At 53.8% G+C, this 24,404-nt stretch overlaps 1 protein-coding gene across 1 annotated transcript; it reads left to right on the top strand.

Moving 5' to 3' along the window:
* The first annotated feature begins 1,802 nt into the window (after positions 1 to 1,802).
* On the top strand, positions 1,803 to 17,450 carry CUNH1orf127 (chromosome unknown C1orf127 homolog). Its single transcript, XM_017503921.2, has 8 exons — positions 1,803 to 1,920; positions 7,533 to 7,571; positions 8,529 to 8,666; positions 9,171 to 9,255; positions 11,517 to 11,713; positions 12,523 to 12,646; positions 15,158 to 15,348; positions 16,138 to 17,450. Exons 1-8 carry the CDS (start codon positions 1,822 to 1,824, stop codon positions 17,317 to 17,319), a joined length of 2,055 nt encoding a protein of 684 aa, XP_017359410.2. The 5' UTR covers positions 1,803 to 1,821; the 3' UTR covers positions 17,320 to 17,450.
* Positions 17,451 to 24,404: the final 6,954 nt, after the last annotated feature.

Genomic DNA, 24,404 nt, shown 5'->3' with positions numbered 1-24,404 from the left:
CTGCCTCAGCCTTCCGAGTAGCTGGGATTACAGGCATGTGGCACCATGCTCAGCCAATTTTTAAATATTTTTTAGTAGAGGCGGGGTTTCACCATGTTGGCCAGGCTGGCCTTGAGCTTCTGACCTCAAGTGATCTGCTACGCCCAGTTAATTTTTGTATTTTTTCATAGAAGATGGGGTTTCACCATGTTGCCCAGGCTGGTCTGGAACTCCCAGGCACAAGCCATGCTCCCACCTCGGTTTCCCAATGAGTTGAGATTATAGGCAAGAGCTACCGTGCCCAGCATTCTTGTTACTGAAATTTCACTCCAGGGGTCCTGCAAGGCGACAACCAGCCCTGCAGTTTGGCTCACAGTTTTTTTTCTTGTCTTTTCTTCCCTACCTCCACTTCCCATTTTCTTCATTTCTTTCTTTTTTTTTTTTTTTTGAGATGGAGTTTCACTCTTGTTGCTCAGGCTAGAGTGAGTGCAATGGTGCGACCTCAGCTCGCTGTGACCTCCGCCTCCCAAGTTCAAGCAATTCTTCTGCCTCAGCCTCCTGGGTAGCTGGGATTACAGGCGTGTATCACCACGTCAGCCAATTTTGTAATTTTAGGGGTTTCTCCATGTTGGACTGGTTGGTCTCGAACTCCCGACCTCAGGTGATCTGCCTGCCTTGGCCTCCCAAAGCGCTGGGATTACAGGTGTGAGCCACTGCACCTGGACTCCTTCATTTCTTTGTCCTCCCTTCCTTGACCCTGTTCAGAGTTTTTCCCAAGTGGGGCTGTGGTCTGGAGTGGGGAAGGAATTTCGGGAACTACCCTGCTCCTCTTCTTTCCCTTCCTCTCTGTGGTCATGCTTCTCTGACAGCCCCGTGAACGCCCGCCCTTCTCAGGCCCCACCGCAAAGTTTAGACTTGGGTTCTTCTTGTGTGGGTGACTGAGGGCAGCCCAGGATGGGTGGAGGGACCCATTGGTTTGACATCTTTGAAGTCCGCCTTGTACTGGAATGAGCTAGACCAGCTCTCACAGCTAGTCTCAGAAATGGCCACATGCCTTTGACTTAGTCATTTACCTTCTCTAAGCCTCAACTTCCTCCTCTGTAAAATGGGAATTTTATGTCTCATAAGCCCATCCTTGGCCGGACACAATGGCTCATGCCTGTAATCCCAGCACTTTGGGAGGCTGAGGTGGGTGGATCACTTGAGATCAGGAGTTTGAAACCAGCCTGGCCAACATGGTGAAACCCCGTCTCTACTAAAATACAAAAATTAGCTGGGCGTTGTGGTGCATGCCTGTAATTCCAGCTACTTGGGAGGCTGAGGCACAAGAATCGCTTGAACCCAGGAGGTGGAGGTTGTGGTGAGCTGAGATTGGGCTGAAATCGATCATTCCAGCCTTGGCGACTGAGTGAGACACATCTCAACAACAAAGAAGCCCAGCCTTATGAGACATTGGTGAGGGCCAAAGGAGATAAAGTGTGAACAAATGTTTGTCAACTGTCAAGGGACATTGGGATGCAAGCTCTTATTCTCTCTGACTAGGTTTGACTTTCCCCAAATCTACAAATGCTCCCCAGCCTGGAGGGTTTCATTGGTGGGGGCCGAACTTACAGACCTGGACCCAGGCTCTGAGTTGCTGTCTACCTTGGCCTCATTTCCCATCCCTCTTCCGCAAGCCCACCTTCTAGGAGGTTCATGGTACCCTATTTGCTGTGAACAGGGACTGACCTATAATTGCAGTCTACTAACTGTATTTTCCTCTCTCATTTGCACACGTGAATTTTGCCCTACTTCCAGAAAGCAAATTACAGGCTGGAAATCAGAATATTTCAGAAAGGGGTGATGAGGTTGGAGCGGAGTGATCGCTACATAATGAAGTGTCCAGTGCTAAGGTCAAGGCTGGGCCAGGAAAGCGTCCGCTGCGGGCCCAAGTTCATCCAGGTAATGGGTTCAGAAGGTCTGGGAGGTGTCAGAGGGGCCTCCCAGGCTGGGCTTATCTCTAAAGGCCAAGGCAGGTAGCTCTGGCTCCTGCACCACAGGATGTGGCCTGGGGACACAGGTGGTAGCTAGAGGTACAGTGTGGCATCGTTCTCCTAGACATCCCTGGGTACTGGCTGGGTGCCAGGTCTGCTGGGTTTGGTTCTGAGCAAGAAGGGGTGAGATGGGAGGGGAGGGGGAGATTAAAGGTCTCTGACCTCCTGTTCTGGATTTCCCATCTTGGTTGGCTCATGGGGGCCACTTGGGTTATCCCCAAAGCTGCAACAATGTATCGTTGTGTCCTTTCTCTCTGGATCGGAAACATTTGCTAGTTTGGATGCTTTTTTTTGACCTCAGTAATGTCAGAGAGTTACAGACCTCAGGTATGATCAGATGCAATGTCTACATTTTAAACATCAGAGAAGGAAGGTTGAGCCCCAGATCCAACTGTGAGCTCGTTTGTGGCCTTGCGGGCTCCTTGAATTCAAGTTTCTCTCTACCTCTCATCAGAGAGGCACCTCTTTAAGCTAAACCAGATTTGGGTGGGAGATGTTTGGAAACCCTAACATCTATAGGGACCAAACCCGCCATAGAAATGAGTGTGCCGGACTGAGGAGGCAGTAAAGAATTTTACTCATTCCTACATTTAGTCAGCTGTTTTTTTTTTTTTTTTTTTTTTTTTTTTTTTTTTTTTTTTTTTTTTTTTGTGATGGAATGTTTCTCTGTTGCCCAGGCCGGAGAGCAGTGAGTGATCTCGGCTCTCTGCAACCTCCGTCTCCTGGTTCAAGTGGTTCTCCTGCCTCAGCCTCCCAAGTTGCTGAGATTACGGGTGTGTGCCACCATGCCCAGCTAATTTTTGTATTTTTAGTAGAGATGGAATTTCACCCCATTGGCCAGGCTGCTCTCAAACTCCTGACCTCAAATGATCCACCCTTGTCAGCCTCTCAAAGTGCTGGGATTACAAGTGGGAGCCACCAGACGTTCTTTTAAAGAGACGGGATCTTGCTCTGTCACCCAGGCTTACTGTAGCCTTGACATCCTGGGCTTAAGGGATCCTCTCACTTCAGCCTCACAAGTCACTGGGACTAGAAGCGTATGACACCATGCCCAGCTAATGCTTGAATTTTTTGTAGAGACAGAGTCTCACTTTGTTGCCCAGTCTGGTCTCGAACCCCTAGCTTCAAGTGAGCCTCTCATTTTGTCCTCTCAAAGCTCTGGGATTACAGGCATGGGCCACTACACCTGGCCCAGCAAACACTTGTTTATGGCTCATTCTGTGCTGGGCACTGTTCTACTCACTTTGCAAATATTAACTCATCTAACCTTCATAGCGATTCTATGTAGTTGGTTCTATATTGATCCCCATTCTGCAGGTGAGAGAACTAAGCAGAGAGAGATTAGGAGGCTTGCCAGCTGGTAGCAACAGCGCTGGATGTTGAGCCAGCCATGTGGTGGGGGCTGGAGCACACTGGAACAGGCACAGGCTCCTGTCCTGGCCCCCCCACAGAGGGAGCTAAGGCTGGACTCCACTCCAGTCCCATTTTGCCAGATTTTCCATTTCAGGATAGACTGGAAATCTGTAACTGTATGTGAAATCCTCAAGTTTAAAAAAGTTAACTTTAATTTTGTAGGCACCGTATGGCTCAAACAAAGTGCTGGCTTTGGCCTGAGGGATTTGGGTAGGCATCTTCTGTCTGTGAGGAGGAGGAGCGGGGAAGAGAAAGGAGAGGAAGGCAGAGCGGAGAGAAGGAGGCTGGAGTGAAAAGGCTGCTGATGACAAACACCATTTATCCAACAAGCGTTTACTTATTTATTTAGAGATGGAGTCTCACTCTTTTGCCCAGGCTGGCGTGCAGTGGCGTGATCTCAGCTCACTACAACCTCTGCCTCCTGGGTTCAGGCAATTCTCATGAAATCACAGGCCACCACACCCAGCTAATTTTTTTTTTGTATTTTTAGTAGAGATGGGGTTTCACCCTTTTAGCCAGGCTGGTCACAAACTCCTGACCTCAACTGATCCACCTGCCTTGGCCTCCCAAAATGCTAGAATTACAGGCATGAGCCACCGTGCCTGGCCCTAACAAGCATTTATTGATCACCTATTGTATGCCCAGCCCTGTGCTGCTACTAAGGAAACAGATATGACCAAGACACGACACCCCAGAAAGAGCTCATGGCTTTCCTCTCATCTGGTCTGAACTCCAAAAACGAATGTGCTGTGGCCCCTGCACCACCCCAGCTCGGAAGACCTGGGCTCATCTCCGCTCTGAGCTCCACTAACTGCCATGTTGGACTTTATGAAGTTCCTTTGCTTCTCAACCCGAAGGAGGAGGGTCTGAGTGGGAGGAGCTTCCTCGTCTACCTGCTGTTTTTTTTTTTTTTTTCCTTCTTCTTTTTTCAGACAGAGTTTCTGTCTGTCGCCTAGGCTGGAATGCAGTGGTGAGATCTTGGCTCACTGCAACCTCCGCCTCCCAAGTTCAAGTGATTCTTCTGCCTCAGCCTCCCGATTAGCTGGGACTACAGGCAGGTGCCACCACGCCTGGCTAATTTTTTGTATTTTAGTCGAGACGGAGTTTCACCATATTTGTCTGGTTGGTCTCGAACTCCTGACCTCATGATGGCCCACCTCAGCCTTCCAAAGTGCTGGGATTACAGGCATGAGCCACTGTGCCCGGCCCCACCTGTTTTTATTAAGGGCTCAGAGTGGCTACGACAAAGCCCCTGTTGGTGAGCCTAAGAATTGCCAGGCCCCACCCCAGGACCCCAAGCAGGGCTGTCAGGGCACCTGTTTGACATTTCGGGGCTCATCCCTGCTCCCTCTGCACTGGGCCTGTGATTCTGGAAGCTGCCGCCAGGGGGATGGTGTTGCTGGCATCACGCGGAACTGCGCCGAATTGCTGAGAAAAGCAGAAAGTACTCCTCGCCCGCCCGGGTGCCCGCCTGGCCTCCATTGTCTGGCCTTTGAACCCCTGATGTCCCAATGCCCTAGTCCCCGGCATCCTTCACCAACTGAAGTGTGGGAGCAGGTGGGGGGGGCCTCTGCATCCCTGAACAGGGACTCACAGAGGGGGGCAGCACACAGGGACAGAGGCAGGTCTCCGCTGGCCCTGCCTCCCCTCCAGCCCCTTTGCCCATCTGAGAACCTCATCGAATTGACTGATTCATTCCTGGTGACTTCTGCAGTCGCCACTTCCGTGGCTGCACCTTGAACTTGCATTAAGTTTTAATTAAAGCCATTTCACCGGCCTTGCCCTTGGCTAAATGCAGCTGTGGGCACAGGGCACATAGATATTTAATACTCTGCCTCTCCCCACTGATGGCGCAGGGTGCCCAAGGGTGTACCCGAGCCGTGCCCTGCTCGTAGCGATCTTCGAGCTCGCTTAAGTGTGCCCACAGGCCCCGAGCGGGAGGCTGCGCAATAACTATTCATTGCCCTGGGTTAAGTGTGCCCAGGGGCACCAGTAAGCTCAATGCAGTGATTAGCGATTGCTCCCAGTGAAGGCTGCCGAGCTCCTGCGCAGTGTCCGAGGGCCCTAAATATAGCCTCCTCATGGCGACTTAAAGGGCACGCTGCATTTTGGCTGCACACTTGTCATGTCGTCCCTTCCTTCCTTTTTTTTTTTTTTTTTTGGAAACAGAGCCTCACTCTGGCCAGAGTTGCCCAGGCTGGAGTGAAGGATGCGATCTCAGCTCGCTGCAGCTTCCGCCTCCCGGGTTCAAACAAATCTCGTGCCTCAGCCTCCCGAATAGCTGGACTACAGGTGCCTGCCACCATGCCCGGCTAATTTTATTTTGTATTTTTAGTAGAGATGGGGTTTCACTATGTTGCCCAGGCTGGTCTCAAACTCCTGAGCTCAGATGGTCTGTCCGCCTCAGCCTCCCACAGTGCTGGGATTCCAGGCTTGAGCCACTGTGCCTGGCCTTCCCTTCCTTCTTTTAGCAGAACTGCTTCCTTCCTTCTGACAGCCTGGTGTCCAGGGGCCTCTCTGCCTTCCTCCCAGTTGCAGCAGGTGGGATGAGCTGGAACACCGTGGCTCAGCTTTGGGGGTGTTGGGGAATTGCCACATCCTCTTCATTCTCCTGCCAGACCTTGCAGATGTGTTCTCCATTTCTTCCACTTTGCTTCCCAAGGGAAGGCAGCCTCCCTAAAAGCAAGGCCATCACCGGACTCAGCCGAGGGGTCCCCGTGGGCTGTCCTGAGCCTGCTGCCAACATGGGCTCTCTGGGGCCAAGGGACAGCTGAGCTAGGGAGCTGGGAAGGCTGCATGGCGGTGGGGGGGACCTCCTCTTGGCCCCACCCACTCTTTTCTGCTCCTGGGAGCTCCTCTCTCTCCTTGGGAAGAAGGGGTGGGTAGCCTTGGCTGGGGGGGCTGTCAAGATGAGTCAGTCTGCTCTGGCCCCAGTCTCCTCATTCTGTATGGGGTAGGAGAAGGGGTCTGGTGGTCTCTGAGGGACCCTCTGCTGGTCTGTGATTCTGTCCAGTGCCACAACCCCCTTGCCCAGGCCTGACGCAAAGGCAAAGGGGCATTTGGAGAAAGTAGAGAGACTTGGCCGAGCGCGGTGGCTCACACCTGTAATCCCAACATTTTGGGAGGCCGAGGCAGGTGGATCACAAGGTCAGGAGATCGAGACCATTCTGGCTAACACGGTGAAACCCTGTCTCTACTAAAAATACAAAAAATTAGCTGGGCATGGTGGCACATGCCTGTAGTCCCAGCCACTCGGGAGGCTGAGGCAGGAGAATTGCTTGAACCCGGGAAGCAGGGGTTGCAGTGAGCCGAGATTGTCCCACTGCACTCCAGCCTTGGAAAAAGAAAGAAAGAAAAAAGAAAGTAGAGAGACTTGAGAGAACAGCGGGTGGGTGGCACTGGCTGCAGAGGCGTTTTGGGGATGGTCCCTTACCCACGCCATCACCTTGGGCCCTGGTCTGTGAAATGGGAGAATGATGCCACCCTTTGGGATGGTGGTGAGACTTAGGCGCAGTAGGAGTAACCACTGTCTTGGTTTGCCTGGGCCTGCCTCAGTTTTACCACTGAAAACTTGAAATCAGGGGAACCTCCCACTCCTGGGGAACTGGAATTGTTGGTCCCTCCAAGAACGGTGCCATCAGCAGGCACAGGTGCACCCTCCGGGCCTGTAGAAGTCCTCACTCTTTACTTTTGCTAGTTGGATCCAAAGTGGAAAGCAAAAGGGTGAGGAAGAAATTGGGTCTGAGGGAGAAAAACAAGACAAGAGGCCCAGGAAACATTTTGCCCCAGTGGAAGTGGGCTCCAAACAGGGTTGGTCTCATGCCCATCGGCTCTCGGCCTCACCAGCTGCGCCCAGGACCCCAGCTGCCCCTTTGGCCAGGCCTAGGGTGGCAGCTGAGGCGGCGGCACATTTCCCTACATCTGTTGACACTTGAGTCCCAGAACATAAATGATTTTCTTGTCTTAATGAGCAAACAGCCCGGCGGCACAGCTCTCTCGATGGCCTCCTGCTGCGGTAATTGCAGGCACCGATGAGCGCAGGCAGGGATGTTTGCTCTCCTTTGCTCACGGCGTGCAGGAGATGTTGCTTCCTCTCTGTCTCTGCAGGTCTCCCGGCCCCTGCCCCTGCCGAGTGACCAAGGACAGGTAGGTGGGCCCCGTTAGAGTAGCAGGAGCAACTCTTTTCGAAAGTTTCTGCCAGGCCCGGAGGGCACTTGGGTTGCTCCGAGGCAGCTTTTGAGGTCGCTTGACTCCCAGAGAGTGTCGTGGATGGCACAGACTCTTCAGGGACCAGGTCTTGCCAGCTGAAGTCTGAAGCACCCACTGGTGCCCTCCAGCCAGAGGCCTGAGGCCATCTGAGAAGAACCTTGAAGAGGAGACCCCAGCTTTGGGTGGGAGGCTGGGTTGGAAAGCTCTGAGGTCCTTCCCATGCTAAGATTCTCTCTGCCAAGTCTCCGGTGACAGGGAGCTTGTTCCTTTGTAAGGCCGGGTGTTCCACGATGCACAGTTGTTTCCCGGATTTTCCTTCTGCTGGTCCTCGGAGTGTTTTCCACAGCCTCCTGGAAGGAGCCAGTCCCTCTTCTCCATTTCACATCCCTTTGAGTGTTTGGGGTCAGTGAGGTGACCTCCCCACGTCTTCCTGACGTCCCTCTGCCAGTCCTCCTGAGATGGGAGCTGGGGACCCTTCCCTGCCCCTCTCCCCGCATCAGGCACTCACCTTTATCCAAGGCCCTGATACCCACGTCCCAATAAAGGGTGGCAAATGGAGCCAAGGACAGGACTCCAGGTGTGCCCAGCCAAGGTGGCATATGGGCTGACCGGCTGGCATTGCTGTTGGGGTAACTGTGTGTTCGTTCTTTCAGCCTCGTTGTACACCTACTGTGTGCCAAGCACCCCTGCAAGGGACCTACTCCCCTAAAGTAAAGGGTGCTAGCGTCTGGTTGACTCTCCTCCCTGAGTGGCCGCCACCCTGCCTCCTGGCCTAGCCCATCCTCCCCATGACCGTTACCTTCCTACATCTTCCCTCAAGCGTCCCTTCTCCATGACCTCTAGTGACCATGCCTCCATGGTCACATGATTTGCGAACATGTCCTGTTTCTCCAGACTCCATGGCTGCTGTCCCTTCGAGGGGAGCTGGTGGCTTCTCTTGAAGACGCCAGCCTGATGGGGCTGTATGTGGACATCAACGCCACCACTGTCACCGTCCAAAGCCCGAGACAAGACCTTCTTCAGAGGTGGGAGGTCAGTGGTGGGCAGCAGGCCCTGCCAGGCAGTGGGGGGCCCCAGGGGCATAACACCCAGAAGAGCAGGCCACCCCTCCAGTGTCAAGTCAAATGTCCACCTGTGAGACTGGGCAGATTTAGGCAGGCGCCTTCGAAAATTGGGCCCTATTAGTGTAAAGTGCTCCATGCTGCAGATGAGGGGCTCCTGCAATCATGCATTCAGCTCGTCCTGATCCTGGTGGCAGGAGTGTAATTACCAACTCTTTAAATAGCCCAAAGTTGCCGTGTAAGAGAAGATGGCTCACATGACATTTGCTCCGAGCTCGCTTCCTGCTAAAAATATCTCGGCGAAATAATATTTCCTGGTTGCATCCGCGCAAGAGTCCCTGATCTGGGCTTTGTAACACTTGGGGATTTAGTTCAGAGACGAGTTCGAAGGTGGGAGAGGGGGCCCCGGTGGAGGGAGTTTGCATCTGGAAGGAGCAGTTTTGGAGACCTCAGGGGGGACCCTCCTGCCTCCAAGGTGCTGAACACCACTGCCGAGCTCCTGCCACTATGGCTGCTGAGTGGTCACCATGCCTATTCCTTAGAAGCCGCTTGCCCACCTGGTAAGACCCAGGAGTGCCCCCGATGTCCACCTTTCTGACTTCATCACATTCTGGTCCCTGTTTTCCCCCTTCTCTGGGTACCTTCTTCCCCACTGTCTCACCCCACCTCTCCTCTCTTCAGTCCCAATCTCGGCTATGCATTTCTGAAAGAAATGCTTGGGATAAAGGGAAGTTTGCTCTTGCTGGAAGGTGCTGGGATATGTGTGTGTGGATGTGGGGTGAATGAAGTGTAAAATTGTCTCCTACAGACCTGCAGATGGGATCTGTAAACTCTTGGGAGCTCCCAGGCTGGCACCAGGGGCTCTGAGAACGGAAACGGGAGGGAGCCTGCAGCCTGGTCATACCCTCCTGGCTTCGTGATCTGAGGGCAGTGGGGACCCCTGAGCTAGACCATGTATTCGAGAACTATTTTGTTCAGCCTGGAGTGACTCCGTTGCCCTGGGTCTTATATAAAGAGGTCTGGAAACTGGAAGGCCACATCCTACCTCCGGAGAATTTAAATTCAAAGAACTTGGTGTGCAAATTTAGGTAGATCAAAGGCTTCATCCTGTGTGGGTAGCTTAGAGGTGGTTTAGGCTTTCCATTTGTTTTTTTTGTTTTTTTTTGAGACGGAATCTCAAACTGTCGCCCAGGCGGTAGTGCAGTGGTGCGATCTTGGCTCACTGCAATCTCCGCCTCCTTGGTGCAAGCAATTCTCCTGCCTCAGCTTCCCGAGTAGCTGGGACTGCAGGTGTGCGCCACCATGCCCAGTTAATTTTTTTTTTTTTTTTTTTTTAGTAGAGATGGGGTTTCACCATGTTGGCCAGGATGGTCTTGATTTCCTGACCTCGTGAGCCACCGCGCCCGGCCTAGGCTTTCCTTTTGTATGGAATTGTATCATGGACCGAGTTTCAGGATCAGCGCTCTGGGGATTTCCCGGTAGTGGCGATGACCGTGATGAGCCCCCAAACATCACTTTCCCTGCTCACGGTGTTTCAAACCCCTTCATACAAAGGCAGATGCTTCCGTTTAGTAACTGCAGAGCTGGCTTAAAATGTCCCCCCAGAGCCTGACACAGTGAAATTCTTGCTATAATGTAAACAACTGATAGAGTCTTCTTCTTTTTTTTTTTTTTTTTTTTTTTTTTGAGATGGAGTTTTATTTTTATTGCCCAGGCTAGAGTGCAGTGGTATGATCACGGCTCACTGCAACCTCTACCTCCTGGGTTCAAGTGATTCTCCTGCCTCAGCCTCCTGAGTAGCTGGGATTACAGGTGTCTGCTACCACGCCCAGCTAATTTTTTGTATTTTTAGTAGAGATTGGGTTTCACCATGTAGGCCAGGCTGGTCTCAAAATCCTGACCTCAGGTAATCCACCCGCCTCGGCCTCCCAAAGTGCTGGGATTATAGTTGTGAACTACCGTGCCTAGCCTAGAAGCTGTATTTCTTCCTTCCCTTCCTTCCTTCCTTCCTTCCTTCCTTCCTTCCTTCCTTCCTTCCTTCCTTCCTTCCTTCCTTCCTTCCTTTCCTGCTTTCTTTCACCTCTCTCTTTCTTTCTTTTTTTAGTATATGTGCTGCAGAAGCGAGCACTCTTTCTTTCTTTCTTTTTTTTTTTTTTTGAGACTGAGTCTTACACTGTCGCCTGTGCTGAAGTGCAGTGGTATAATCTTGGCTCACTACAACCCCTGCCTCCCAGGTTCAAGCAATTCTCTTGCGTCAGCCTCCCAAGTAGATTGGATTACTGGTGCCCACCACCATGCCTGGCTAATTTTTTGTATTTTTAGTGGAGACGAGGTTTCACTATGTTGGCAAGGCTGGTCTCAAATGCCTGACGTCCTGATCCACCCACCTCAGCCTCCCAAAGTTCTGGGATTACAGGCGTGAGTCACCGTGCCTGGCCTAGGAGCTGTATTTCCTAAGAGCTGCTTTGGAAATAGAAGGGGCACTGGGCTGGGGCACTGGGCTAGGTCACTGAAGCCAAAGACAGTCTCAGTAGAGACATTTCTGCAGCTTCCCTGCTGGCATCTGCTTCCTGAGAGGTCTTTGCAAGTGGCAAGGTCCATCGGGGGTTTGGGGATGGTCTTTTTTCTTCTCTCCTTCATCCATGCAGCTCCATTTCAGCACAGGCAGTGACACCAGGACACCAAGTAACTTGCTATCACTGACTCGGGGTGTGCTGTGCTGGCTACAGGTGTGGTCCCTGGCGAAGGCCCACCACTGCTTACTCATCCACGAGCCTGCAAAGTGTGTCTTTTTCTGTGTCCTGTGTCCTTCCTATTCCAGTGTCATCCCAACCAGAGTTGGAGGTCTTGGTTCACATCCCCAAGCAGAGACTGGGTCTGGTCAAAAGAGGTTCCTACATTGAGGAAACCCTGAGCCTCCAGTTCCTCCAGGTTCACCAGTCTAACACCTTCATGGTGACTGAAAACAAGGACTTTGTGGTGGTCAGTATCCCAGCGGCCAGGGTGCTCCAGGTCCAGGTGAGTATCTGGTGGCATCTCTGTCTTGTCCCTTCTTTTCCCGAGACCCTTCTTCTTAGGCCACCGATGCGATGTGTGGTCAGATATGTGGAGGGTAGGCCTGTCACGGTGGCTTAGGCCTGTAATCCCAGCACTTTGGGAGGCCGAGGTGGGAGGGTCACTTGGGCCCAGGAGTTCAAGACCAGCCTGAGACCCCATTGCTACAAAAAAATTAAAAAATGAGGTATGAGGATTGCTTGAACTTAGGGGGTTGAGGCTGCAATGAGCTGTGATTGTGCCACTGCACTCCTGCCTAGGCAACGGGAGTAAGACCCTGTCTCAAAAAATAAAAATAAAAAAGAAAGAAACGTGGAGGGTGGATCTGCGGCTCTGGCTGAAGATGGATTTCACCACGTTTGCCCCTCAGGCCCATACTCTTACCGAGGTAGCCCCATCGGGGGCAGCCACAGGGCGCTGGATGCTGCCTGCCATGTGAAACTAATTTCTTTACTTTTTTTGAGACAAAGTCTCGCTCTGTCACCCAGGCTGGAGTGCAGTGGTGCGATCTTGGCTCACTGCAATCTCCGCCTCCCAGGTTCAAGCAATTCTCCTGCCTCAGCCTCCCGAGTAACTGGGACTACAGGTGCGTGCTACCACGCCCTGCTAATTTTTTGTATTTTTAGTGGAGATGAGATTTCACTGTGTTAGCCAGGATGGTCTCAATCTCCTGACCTCACGATCTGCCCGCCTCGGCCTCCCAGAGTGCTGGGATTACAGGCGTGAGCCACCGCAGCCGGCCAATGTGCAACTAATTTCTTGTGGCCTCACAGCAATGCTGGAAAATCGGAGGAACCCCAGGAACACAAGCTTTCTATAGGGTAGACCTGAGCCTGGAATTTGCCGAGATGGCTGCCCCGGTCCTCTGGACGGTGGAGAGCTTCTTCCAGTGCGTGGGTGAGTGAGCCACCATGAGGGTGTGACTGCTGGTAACATAACAGACACACATTGCACAAACCCTCTTTCCTTGGCCCCGGGGTTCTTTCTTCTGTGACAGCGTTTCACTCCCTGGGCCCGACAGGTCCCACACCTACAAGGTAAGTGAGGAGTCAGACATGCTGGCTGGAACTGGCAGGGTCAGGAAAACTGAGTGGCTATGCGGTTCCTGGCCCTGCAATCTGCCAGACAGGGGACCAGGAGGCGGATGGGGTGCATCCATTTCCTAACCAACTGCACCACCTCAGTGAGTTACTTAGCCATGTTGAGCCTCAGTTTTCCCATCTGGAAAATAGGCATACAGTACCGGTTTTGAGGATTGAATGAGATGAGGGGAATGAACAGCTTAGAAGAGTGAGCGGCTGGTGCAGAGGAGCTGTTTCTATTTACCCACTCTCTCTGCGTGGGCTCCAGTTCCTCGGGTCACTTGGTAGACAGATCAGTGCCCTTGGCAAAGAGCACGACACGATGCAACTTTTTTCTCGGCTCGAGAGGAACCTTCTTCTAAACGTGGTATGCGCCTTCATGCCAGGATGCTGGGATGGGGTTTTTGGCGAAAGTTCTGCTAACGGACAACCTGGTATTCACACATGCAAACCCGCCAGGAGGAAAACGCATTGAAATACAGCACAAGGAAATACACATAATCCACAAATGATGTTGATCACTTTCATCTTATACTTCCTAACTGTCCTCAATCGAAGACAGACGCGAAGGAGATTTGACTCAGATGTTAGTAGTGCAAGTATGCCCTGTTAGCAGGATATGATGTTTTGGGGCTGCATAAAAATATAATTATATTCAGAACTATATTTAAAGATTAAAAGGGGGACTGCCTACCACAGCTAGCCCCAAATTCAGAATTAGAAACAAAGAAAAAGGCGGGATGGGGGGGGGTGAGTTCTGACAGTCTGCTAAAAATGGAAATGTTTCTTGAAAGTTTTTACACATTTCGGCTGTTTTTATTTTAACAGTTTCCTACAGCAATGACATTGATCTTGGAAAGGGAGGGCTAGAACGTTATCCAACAAATATTCACTAGGCAGTCGCGGTGTGTGAGGCCCCACGCAAGGCTTAGGTGGGAACAGAGGCTGCTGGATTTGGTTCTTGCTCTTAATCAGCATCCAGTCTGGAAGGGGAGATAAGAAATGCCCAGAGAAAGGCCGGGCATGGTAGCGCATACCTGTAACCCCAGCACTTTGGGAGGCCAAGGTGGGTGGATTATCTGAGGTTAGGAGTTCGAGACCAGCCTGGCCAACACAGTGAAACCCCGTTTCTACTAAAAATACAAAAATTAAGTCAGGTGCAGTGACTCATGCTTGTAATCCCACACTTTGGGAGGCTGAGAGGGGAGGATCCCTAGAGGCCAGGAGTTTGAGATTAACTTGGACAACATGGCGAAACCTGTCTCTACTGAAAATACAAAAATTAGCTGGGTGTGGTGGTGCATACCTCTTATCCCAGCTACTTGGGAGGCTGAGGTGGGAGAATCACTTGCATCCGGGAGGTGGAAGTTGCAGTGAGCTGAGATCACGCCACTGCATTCCAGCGTGGGCGACAGAGCAAGACTAGTTTCAAAGCAAAAACAAAAAACAACAAAAAAGAAATGCCCAGAGAATTATGAGGGCAGGTGGACTCAGGAGAGATGCCAGAGAGTAGATGATCCTTATCCTGGGTTTTGCTGAGAGGGGAAGTCCTTGATAGGAAGGTCCAGAATATAATGTATAAATAGATCAGCAACAGCGATAGAAACATTTTAGGGAGAGTTTTTTGGCCTCTCTGGAAAGATTTACACGGGAAAGAATTCTCTCTTTCTCATTTTGTTAATTTAACATCAGCCACCAGAATGAACCTCTCCCCTCCCTGGTTCCCGGCACACCTCCCCTGCAGTCTCCCTCAGCTTCGAGGTCTTTCTGTTCTTATTATAGTTATGGGTGCATGCCCCTGTCTCTCCCTCTGGCATGAATTCCTTCAGATCAGGGGCTGTGCCCTGTTCCACTTCTCATTCTCGATGGGCCTTATCTTGCCTCCTTGCCCTTGGGAAGCATGTCAGAAATGCTTGTGGGCTTGAATTTTCACCAGGAATTTAAAAAACTGTTTTACACGGATAGCAATTTTCTTTTGTAAATATGTGACTAGTGTGTTGGAATATTAGTATGTTGGAATTGCCTAAACTCCCCACGGTTAGAGATTTTTTAAAAAATCTTCCTCCTCCCTGATCTCATAAGTAAGTAGAACCTGTGGGACAAATTCTAATTATTTAAATGTCTGGTCTGGAGAAATCTAGGACTCCAGGTGGGAGGTCTGTGAAATTCAGCCCATGGACATTTCCCAACCCAGGGCTCAAATCTGACCTCTCCAAGCTTCCATTGCCCACCTGTGGAAAGGGGTCACTCACGGTCTCTTCAGTAGGGTGTTGGGAAGATTTTGCTTCCTTAGGAGGAAGGTTGACCTCTGCCTTCTCTCTGGAAGGTTCAGGAACAGAGTCGCCTGCCTCAACTGCCGCACCGAGGACCACTCCCTCCCCACCACCCCCAGGACCAGAGACCCCCCCAGTGGGAGTGCCATCTGCCACCACCTCCCAGGTGCGGGCTGCAGGACCAAATGCCCAAAAATGGCTTTCTCGGGAATTCCCGCACCAGCCTTCTGATGAGCCGGCCGAGGCAAGTCCATGGCTGCGTCCTCTGCCCACGGTTTCCTCCAAAGGGTCGGGTCCCCATAGGTATTGGTAGATCCAGCTGAGCCTGAGGCCACTCTCTTTCACCACCGTTCTTCCAAAGAGAGCCTCACTCTGATCCCCAACCATGTCACCTCCTCGAATTCAGAATGTTTCTCAGAGAAAACTGGGTTCCCAAGAGCCCCCGCCTGAGGGCAGCCCCCCCATCGGTGGGTCTGGATCACAGCAGCCTCCCAGGGCCTTGAGACACAGCCAAAGGAGGCAGCAGGAAGGGGGTCAGCAGCTATGTACACAAACGGAGGGAGGGAAACTGAGGCACACCAGAGGACTGGAGACCCAACGGTCACAGCTTCAGCTTCCTCCAGCTCTTTTTTTTTTTTTTTTTTTTTGAGATGGAGTCTCGCTCCGTTGCTTAGGCTGGAGTGCAGTGGCATGATCTTGGCTCACTGCAACCTCAGCCTCCACCTCCCAGATTCAGGAGATCCTCCTGCCTCAGCCTCCCGAGTAGTAGCTGGGATGATAGGTGCAAGCCACCACACCTGGCAAATTTTGTATTTTTAGTAGAGATGGGGTTTTGCCACGTTGGCCAGGCTGGTCTCGAACTTTGACCTCAAGTGATCCACCTGCCTCAGCCTTCCAAAGTGCTGGGACTACAGGCATGAGCCATTGCACCTGGCCCCTCAAACCCATCTTTGGGCTGAGATCCTCAGAGCAGCCAGAGCCGATGTCCTCTTGTTTCTGATGCTTTTTCTCTCTCCACTTCTCTCTCTCCAAGAAGGGGCTTGGACCGTTCCTACAAACGGCCAAACCTGCGAGAAGCCAGACATCTGTCTCCGTTTTCCCCAGAGTGATGCAAGCTCAGCGAGGTCCCCAGACTCCTCCAGGGGAAGCAAGGCTTCCTGGACACCCCACGCCTCCAGCCACGCTCCCCTCAGAGCCTGTAGAGGGTGTGCAGGCTGGCCGCCAGCGGCCACATGCAGTCTCGTCAACTTACCTAGCTCTGGCCCTGCCCATGCCCTCAGACGCCTCCTCCCCTCCACCGCCAGCCCCAAGGCCTGGACAATCTGAATCACTCCTAGTCTCGGGGCCATCTGTCACCCTGACTGAAGGTCTAGGAACTGTGAGACCTGAGCAGGACCCCACCTGGCCTCCAGGAAGTCCCCTCCTGCTGAGAGGGCTGGCATGGGGACATGTGGCCGCGCCTGAGCCTGTCTTGGGGGAGCCTGACCGAGCCAGAGAGGAGTTCCAGCCATTGACGAGGCCCTGGCGGGCCAGGCTGGCCGCAGCGGTGCTGATTCCCCACCATTCCCCCGGAGAGCTGCGGGAAACGTCCTCTAGAACAGAGGTGGAGGGGCTGCGCCAGACCAGGCCTGGTCTCCCCAGGGAGGGGGCCAGGGAGCACCTGGACCCGTCATCCTCAGAACCAAGCCAGAACACAGAGGGGCTGGGACTCCCCATTCTGCCAGGGACGGAGGCCACATTCTCCACCTCAAGGGTGAAGCAGCCAGACCCCAGTGCCTGTGTGGACACCTCGGAACCCGCGCTCACCGGGACGCCCGGGGTGAGGCTGGCAGTGCCCCTGGCGGTTCTCCCTATGGAACCTCTGCCAGCAGAACCCATTCACCCGGCAGCTCTTCTGACACCCAAAGCCTCATCTGCAGGAGGGCCAGACCAGGCTGGAGACCTGGAGTCAGCCCCCAGCTGGCCAGTGGGCCAGGAGGAGTTGGGGTTTGCACACACATCCAGCCCCCTGTCCACGCGAACTCTGAGCCTGTGGGCTCCCACAGAAACATCACCACCCAGCCTGGTGGAGCGTGGACACCCCTTCCAGGCTGGCCAGGGGGCCCCACCCCAGCAGGAGCTGACGGAGCCCACCTTGGCCCCCAGGGCTGAAAGCCACAGGCCTCCTGAGCTTCAGGACAGTGTGGAGGGGCTGTCTGAGAGGCCCCCATGCTGAGCCTCCGTGGAGACTCCAAGGTGGGTCCTGGGTGCACCCTGGGGAGGTGGAGGGCAAATGGTGAGGCAGTGATGGGTCGGCCTGGAGGTGGGGGTGGGGCATCTTTCCAGGAAAGCACTGGTGCCCTTCTAGCCCATGTCACGGTGCTCAGCCACAGCTGGGCATCCAGGCCAGGGAGTCCAGGGACACTGGGTTATTGAGAGTCACCGGGGCCATCCAAGCCAGCAGAATTCCAGCTGCTGCCATGGAAACCAGAGGAAGGGAGTGGTGACATGGTGGGCCGCCTGCCTGCGTGGACCTCCCCGAGGGAAGAGATGCTGAGGGCAGGGCAATGTCCCTGGTCTCTACTTGGCTCAGCCAACTGCGCTTCTGGGCTTGCTGTGCGGTCAGAGGTGAAGAAGCCCCCGGGTAAGGCGTAGGCTCTGCAGCCCGGCCTGCCGGGAGCTAGGGGTCAAGGCCCAGCTCCTCTGCTCTTTGGCTGTGTGACCTTGGCAAGGCACTCACCTCTCTGAGCCTCAGTTTCCTGACGAGGCAAAGGGGGATGGTAATGGTTTCTCTCGATGGGGCTGTTGAGGGGTGGATGGGAAGGGGATGTAGACCATTCGGCATGGAGCCGGACATCCAGCGTGCCCAGAGCTTGAGAGGCTCTCTTCTGGTGATCATTCCACCGTCCACCTCCCGGCCCAGGCAGAGGGGATGTTGCAGGGCCCAGGAGAGGATGGAGGGCCTGAGCCGTGGTCCAGACACCTCTGGGGGTTGCTGGTGATGGTGATAGGAACCCTTGGTGTTTCCTTCCCCAGGCCTTGGGGGGCCATGATCCCAGGTCTCTGAAGGACTCCAGGGGAGGAGAACACGACAACACTGCCTTGTTTTCATTACTCACCACTCCCTTCCTCTGGTTCCATGGCAGCAGCTGATACCCCGCCGGCTTGGATGCCCCAGTGACCCTCAGTGCCCCCTTGCCCCCGGGCTTCCTGGCTTAGAGGCCCAGCTGTGGCTGAAGAGCACTCACTCGGTGCTTCCCTGGAAAGGTGCCCCCCAGGTCCCCCCCAGCCGCCAGGCCAACCCATCACTGGAAGTGGGATTTGAAATGCAGCCAAGAAGAGGAGGCCGTCGGCAACGCCCGCCCGGAACGAGAAACAAATAAATAAATAAATAATCAGGGTTGTCTTGGCTGATAAACGGTCCCCACCTCGAAGAAGACTTCTCCCCGCACTGCATTCTCTCCCCCCTCGCCAGGCAGATCCGTCCCGGGCAAAAGCTTAATAGCCCCATTTAAGGCTTTTCCTTTTCACCACGAGATTGAGCCGCTCCTGCCATTACGAGGTTTTCAGCTTCTCTCTGAAATCAAATTACTGACTCCATTTAATTTTTTAAAAGCTCAGATGATTTCCCTGCTCGAATCAGAGCCGTGACTCCAAAGCTGGCCCCCCACCAGCCCTACTAGGCGGTTACCCTGTGGGCAGCTGCTGCCCGGGACAGCGGCCCCCACGTCAGGGCAAGCCTGACACCTAGAGGGAAGGCCAGCGGGAGGAGGCCCGAGTCTCTGGCCGTCACCCTGGACCCTGGGCAGGGTGGCCTGGGCTGGAGGAGGCCCACAGGAGCCCATGGCTGGAGGCTGGATGATCTTCGAAGACTGGTGGGGTCAGTGGTTAGAGCCCAGCACTGATGTCATAGGCCCATGAGGGAGGATCCCTGGCCCCCCCGCCTCAATTGCCTTCCCACAGTGTCAGGCCCTGGTCTGGGGGATTGGAGACTGATAAGAAACACATGAGACAATTTCAGACGATACATCCTGCTCTGAAGAGGAGCAAGCAGGCAACTCAGGTGCGGGCGGGTCGAGAGCTGCTTCGGGTGGGAAGGTCGGGTGGGCCGCTTTGAGGAGGCTACCAAAGAAAGAGCTGGGGGCGGCATCCAGGCAGAGGGACAGAAGAGCAAGCGCCCTGAGGAGGGCTGGAGGGACCGAGAGAAGGCCGTGGGAGGTGGTGGGGTGAGCAAAAGAGTGCAGTGGGGGGAGGAGGATGGGTCTGCACGTCTTGCAGGCCCTGCCAGGAGCCCAGATTTTATTTTGGCCTCGACGGGGCATCCGACAGGGGCCTTTGGTACAACAGGGGCCTTTTAGCAAAGCAGTAGCCTTGGGTAGATGCTTGGAAAGGCTGGCTGGAGAGTGGACATCAGATGGACAGAGCCGCAGCCCACTGAAAGGAACGGTGACTCAAAGGGTCTCCTCTTTGAGGGCTTGTGCCACTTCCACACCTGTGTCCAGGTGACGCAGGGGAGGTGGCTGGGTGATGCTGGAGACAGGACGCATCTTTTCTGTCAACACTGGCTGTGGCGTTTCTCCAGGAATCAGTCTCTGTGTCTCTCTGCCTCCTCCCCTCCACCTCCATCCACCCCTGCCCCTTCTCCATCCCTGTAGTGCCCCCCAGCTTTGGGACAGGGCAGACCAGGAGCACACAGGCGTGAGACAGTCCTGTAAACCAGGGCTGACCCTTTACCATGTCCCCCCCTGTTTAACAACCACCCTGCGCCCTTGGAGATGAGACAGAGGGAATGGAGTTAATGAAATCACCAGCCTTTACCTGGCATAAATGGCTCTTCACCCCCAGGTGGGCAGCGATTTGCAAGGCTGAGAGGGTCTGGGCATTAACTGTTCTGGGCACTCTTCCCAGCTCACCGCTCCGTGCAGCTGGAACAAACCACTTTACTTCTCTTCCTTCCCCCTGCTTCGCTCTGTACCCTCTCAAAAGCGGGGTGGTCATGCTTAATTAGAAAGGGCTAGGGGTTCTCGGGAAGGCTCCTATTCCCTCTCCAGATGGGACAACCCCAACTCTGTGACCAGGGCCGACCTGGCTGGCACCCATGCCTGATCCCGGGGCATGCACGGTATGGCCTCTGCCTTTGGGATGTCCGGTTTTGCTGTTGAGACCTCCCAGGGCTTGCAGACATTTATTTATGGCTGACACGTCTGTGATCAGTGACATCCTGGCAGGGGCAGCTCTTTCCCTTAGGGTCAGCGGCTGCCAAGAGGTCTCAGACAGCCCGGGCTGTTCCAGGTGCTTAGGCATCACTCGGTGGCTCCCCGCCCCCAGCGGCTCGGATTCTCATCCTTCATCCCCTGAGTCTGCATGAAGTCCAAGGATAGGCAGCATCTGTCATACTTTTCTCCCGCCACACGGAGCAGCTGGAGCAGGTCCAGGTTCTCTTTCGGGTGTTCCTTCTCCAGCACAAAGCCTTTCACTCCCTTCAGCATCCAGGCTCATTGTTTTTCCCTGGTTGAAGGTCTTGAATTCCCAGATTTTTTTTTTTTTTTTTTTTTTTTTTTTAGACAGAGTCTTGCTCCGTTGCACTGGCTGGAGGGCAATGGCACAATATTGGCTCACTGCAACCTCCGCCTCCTGGGTTCAAGTGATTCTCCTGCCTCAGCCTCCTGAGTATCTGGGATTACAGGTGCACATCATCACGTCCAGCTAAGTTTTGTATTTTTAGTAGAGATGGGTTTTCACCGTGTTGGCCAGGCTGGTCTTGAACTCCTGACCTCAGGTGATCCACCACCTCGGCCTCCCAAAGTGTTGGGATTACAGGCGTGAGCCACTGCGCCTGGCCGCCAGATGTTCAGTGCTTCCCACAGCAGACTTCATGTCACAACACACTCTTCCAGTCTTCACTGCACATCTCTGTTGAGTATTTGTTTTTGTTTTTGAAGCAAGAGCCTCCTCTGTCACCTAGGCTGGAGTGCAGTGGTGTGATCATGGCTCACTGCAGCCTCCACCTCCTGGAGTCAAGTGATTCTCCCACCTCAGCCTCCCTCATAGCTGGGACTACAGGCACACACCACACGTGGCTAGCTTTAAAAAGTGTTTGTTTTTTTTTTGTAGACATAGGGTCTCGCTCTGTCTCCAACTCCTGGGCTCCTCCTACCTCAGCCTCCTAAAGTGCTGGAAGGCGTGAACCACTGTGCCCAGCCCTTCGGTTGGGTATTTGAATACTACTTAAGCTGGAATTGTAGTTTTCAATTTGGTAATCCTCCCAGTTACTGTGTAACCAGAGAGGCAATGTGGTTGGGAAGGGCTTTCTTCTGGGGGTCTGGAGGCCAGATCTGTCCCCCCAAGCCATGTGACCTTAAGCTAGTCAGTTCACTTTCTAAGCCTCAGTTTTGCTGTTGGGCTGTTTGGAATCCAAAGTGAATGGCCTAGCAACCTCTGATGCAGGAAGACCCCCGGGCCGTCCCGTGCAGATGGGAAGTTCTGAGTCCCTCATGCAGCCCGGGAAGAAACTCTCTCTTTTGAGGGTCCATCCTCCCTAGCTCAGCCGCCTGACACCTCTAGGTCTCACAGGTTTGGTCTCTGGGGTTGGGGGCTGCCGGAGACATCAAGCCAAGCCAGGTGGGAGGACAAGATGGGACGAAATGGACAGAGGCTCGTTCCTATGCAGCCAGCCAGAGCCCACGTGTGGCCTCCACAGATGACCTCCCACTTGCTCCTGGGTCCTTTCCCGAACAACCGGGTTGAGCCATTCCACATCCTAGAACTCAAATCTCTCAGTGGAGCCACCAAACGGTGGTTCTCAAAGTAGGGTCCCTGGAACAGCAGCTCTTCCCACCCCCACCTGTGCCCCGTGCTTGTTAGAAATGCAAAAGAGTCTTATACAAAAATTAGTCAGGTGTGGTGGCATGAATTTATAGTCCAAGCTACTCAGGAGGCCGAGGCAGGAGAAATGCTTGAACCCGGGAGGTGGAGGCTGTAGTGAGCTGAGATCGTGCCACTGCACTCCAGCTTGGGTGAGAGAGCGAGAATCTGTTTTAAGAAAAGAAAAAAGAAAAAAAAGAAATGTAAATTCTTGGGCCCCACTCCAGACCTACAGATCTGGAAATTCAGGGGGTGGTGCCCGGCGGTCTGCGGGAATTAAGCCATCCAGGGGGTTCTGATGCCCCATTGTGTACATTGGGAAGAGCTGCATGAGACAATCTGCGAGGGACGTCCCCTCACGCAGAGAATGTCACAGCCTCCATAACAATAGCAACACGTGACTCTCATACACCCCCCAAGTGCTAGCCACCCCCCTCTGTTCACTGCACACAGCACCATGCCTTCCAGGGAGAAAAGAATTGTCCTTCCCATTTTACGGAGGAAGAAACTGAGGCTCAGGGCCCCGCCCAAGGTCACAACTAGCCGATGGCTGCACCAGGGCCCAAACCCAGGCCTCCTCACTCCAAGGGGAGGGCTCTCTCCCGGACACTTTGGGTTTCCAGGGCTTCTTAGACCAAGAGAGGAAACGTGCGTCCCCCCCCCCACCAGAGAGGCATCCCCCCTTCCAGCCCTCTCTCTCCCCAGTTCCCAGTTGCAATCTTAGGCATGAACACCCAGGAAACATAAATTTCGCCTGGCAGTTGAGTAAGAGCTCTGAAAGGAGTTACACGTCAGGGGGATGGGACTTTATTTCTCAATGAAATAGCCTTTTTACGGTTGGAATAAGAGTGCCAGGGGGAGCCCCACGCCAGGAAGTAGCAAGTTATTTGATAAACTCCTCCCGCCAGGGGTGGGGCTGCGTGGGAGGTGGCGGCCAGAGAGAAGTTCCCCCCATTTCCAGATGCATGTTTCTCTTCAGGTTAGCGCCGTGGAAGCCGCGGAGGGCCTCGTGGGCCACCCAGCTGGAGAAGGGCTGATTCTGGGGCCATGCCAATGCCTTTGCGCTAATACCAGGCCCGGAGCAGAGCTGCAGTTCAGACAACGAGCAGCAGGGGGCAGCATACCCCACCGTTCCAGCCCGCCTGGTGGGCGCTGCCGGGGGCTGCGAAGCCGGGGTCCCTGAGGCTCAGCCTTCAGAGGAGGTCAGCAGCAGCCCCCTCCCTGGGACCTCTTCCTCCTCCCTTCAGCTCTTCCCACCCCCTGTTCCTTCATGGCAAGGACAGTTTGTCATCCTTACCCTGGTGGCAGCCTCTGCCCAGATCCAAATGCTCATGGGGGTGGGAGTCAGTGGCAGGGGGCTTCTCCATCGCCACACCCCCTGGCTGCTTTCTCAAAGTTTCTCTGTCTTTGCTTTGGACTTCATTAGCCCCTTGGCTTCCTTCTGAGGGTGATCGAGGGGCCTCTGTGTTTGTGGGTGGGTGGGTGGCTCTTGCGGGCGGGGGACCACAGCCTGCGTGGTCACTGGGGGAAAGGGGACAGGAGAAAAGCCTGAAGGACAAAGAGAAAGCGAGGCAGCCTCCTCGTTTGAGAATGTGCGTGATTGGCAGGTTTACGGCCTCGGCAAGGTGCACGGTATTCCACACAATCAAGTCATTTTTAAAAATAATCTCTCTGCTTAAGTCGTACACGCTGCTAATTGCATTTTAATAAGTATCTTAAAATCTTGCCATATTTTTTAATATCCTAATATTAGGTAAGTGATTGCGGGGGACACTGGAGGGCATGGGGAGTTTATGTAGCAGAGAGAGGGCTGTGAGGAAGCCCGGGGGTGGTGGCCACCCAGTGGCCTGTGGTGTGCGTGGGTGATGGGTGGGTGTCTGTGTTTTGTGACCTGTGCAAGATCCCGGGGTGTGAGTGTCCACAGACAGGACTTCCCCCGGCCACAGCCCTGGACAGCCGGCCCTGTCTTCAGCCGCTGTGCCGGAAGTCACTTATTATACCTGCTGGGGTCCTGCAGTCATAGGGGACGGACAGGCTTCCTCCTTCCTTTCTATCCTCTGGCCCCAAACTAGAGCATCTGGACCAGAGGGGACCTTCCGCCCAGTTCCTCTTCTCCTCTTTTTCCCAGGGATGCAGGCCTTGGGCCCAGAGAGCAGAGGTGACTTGCCAAGGCCACATAGCAAGAAGGGGACCGGGGAAAAGTCAGACGCAGTCTTTTTTTTTTTTTTTTTTGAGATGGAGTCTCGCTCTGTTGGAGGCTGGAGTGCAGTGATGTGATCCCGGCTCACTGTAACCTCTGCCTCCCATGTTCCAGTGATTCTCCTGCCTCAGCCTCCTGAGTAGCTGGGATTACAGGCGGGCACCACCATGCCTGGCTAATTTTTGTATTTTTAGTAGAGATGTGGTTTTGCCATGTCGGCCAGGCTGGTCTCAAACTCCTGACCTCATGATCCACCC

Source organism: Cebus imitator, unplaced genomic scaffold, assembly GCF_001604975.1.
Source record: "Cebus imitator isolate Cc_AM_T3 unplaced genomic scaffold, Cebus_imitator-1.0 Scaffold15, whole genome shotgun sequence".
Lineage (NCBI taxonomy): Eukaryota > Metazoa > Chordata > Mammalia > Primates > Cebidae > Cebus > Cebus imitator.
The sequence above is the reverse complement of the archived record's forward strand: the minus strand, read 5'-3'. Positions and strand labels throughout refer to the sequence as shown.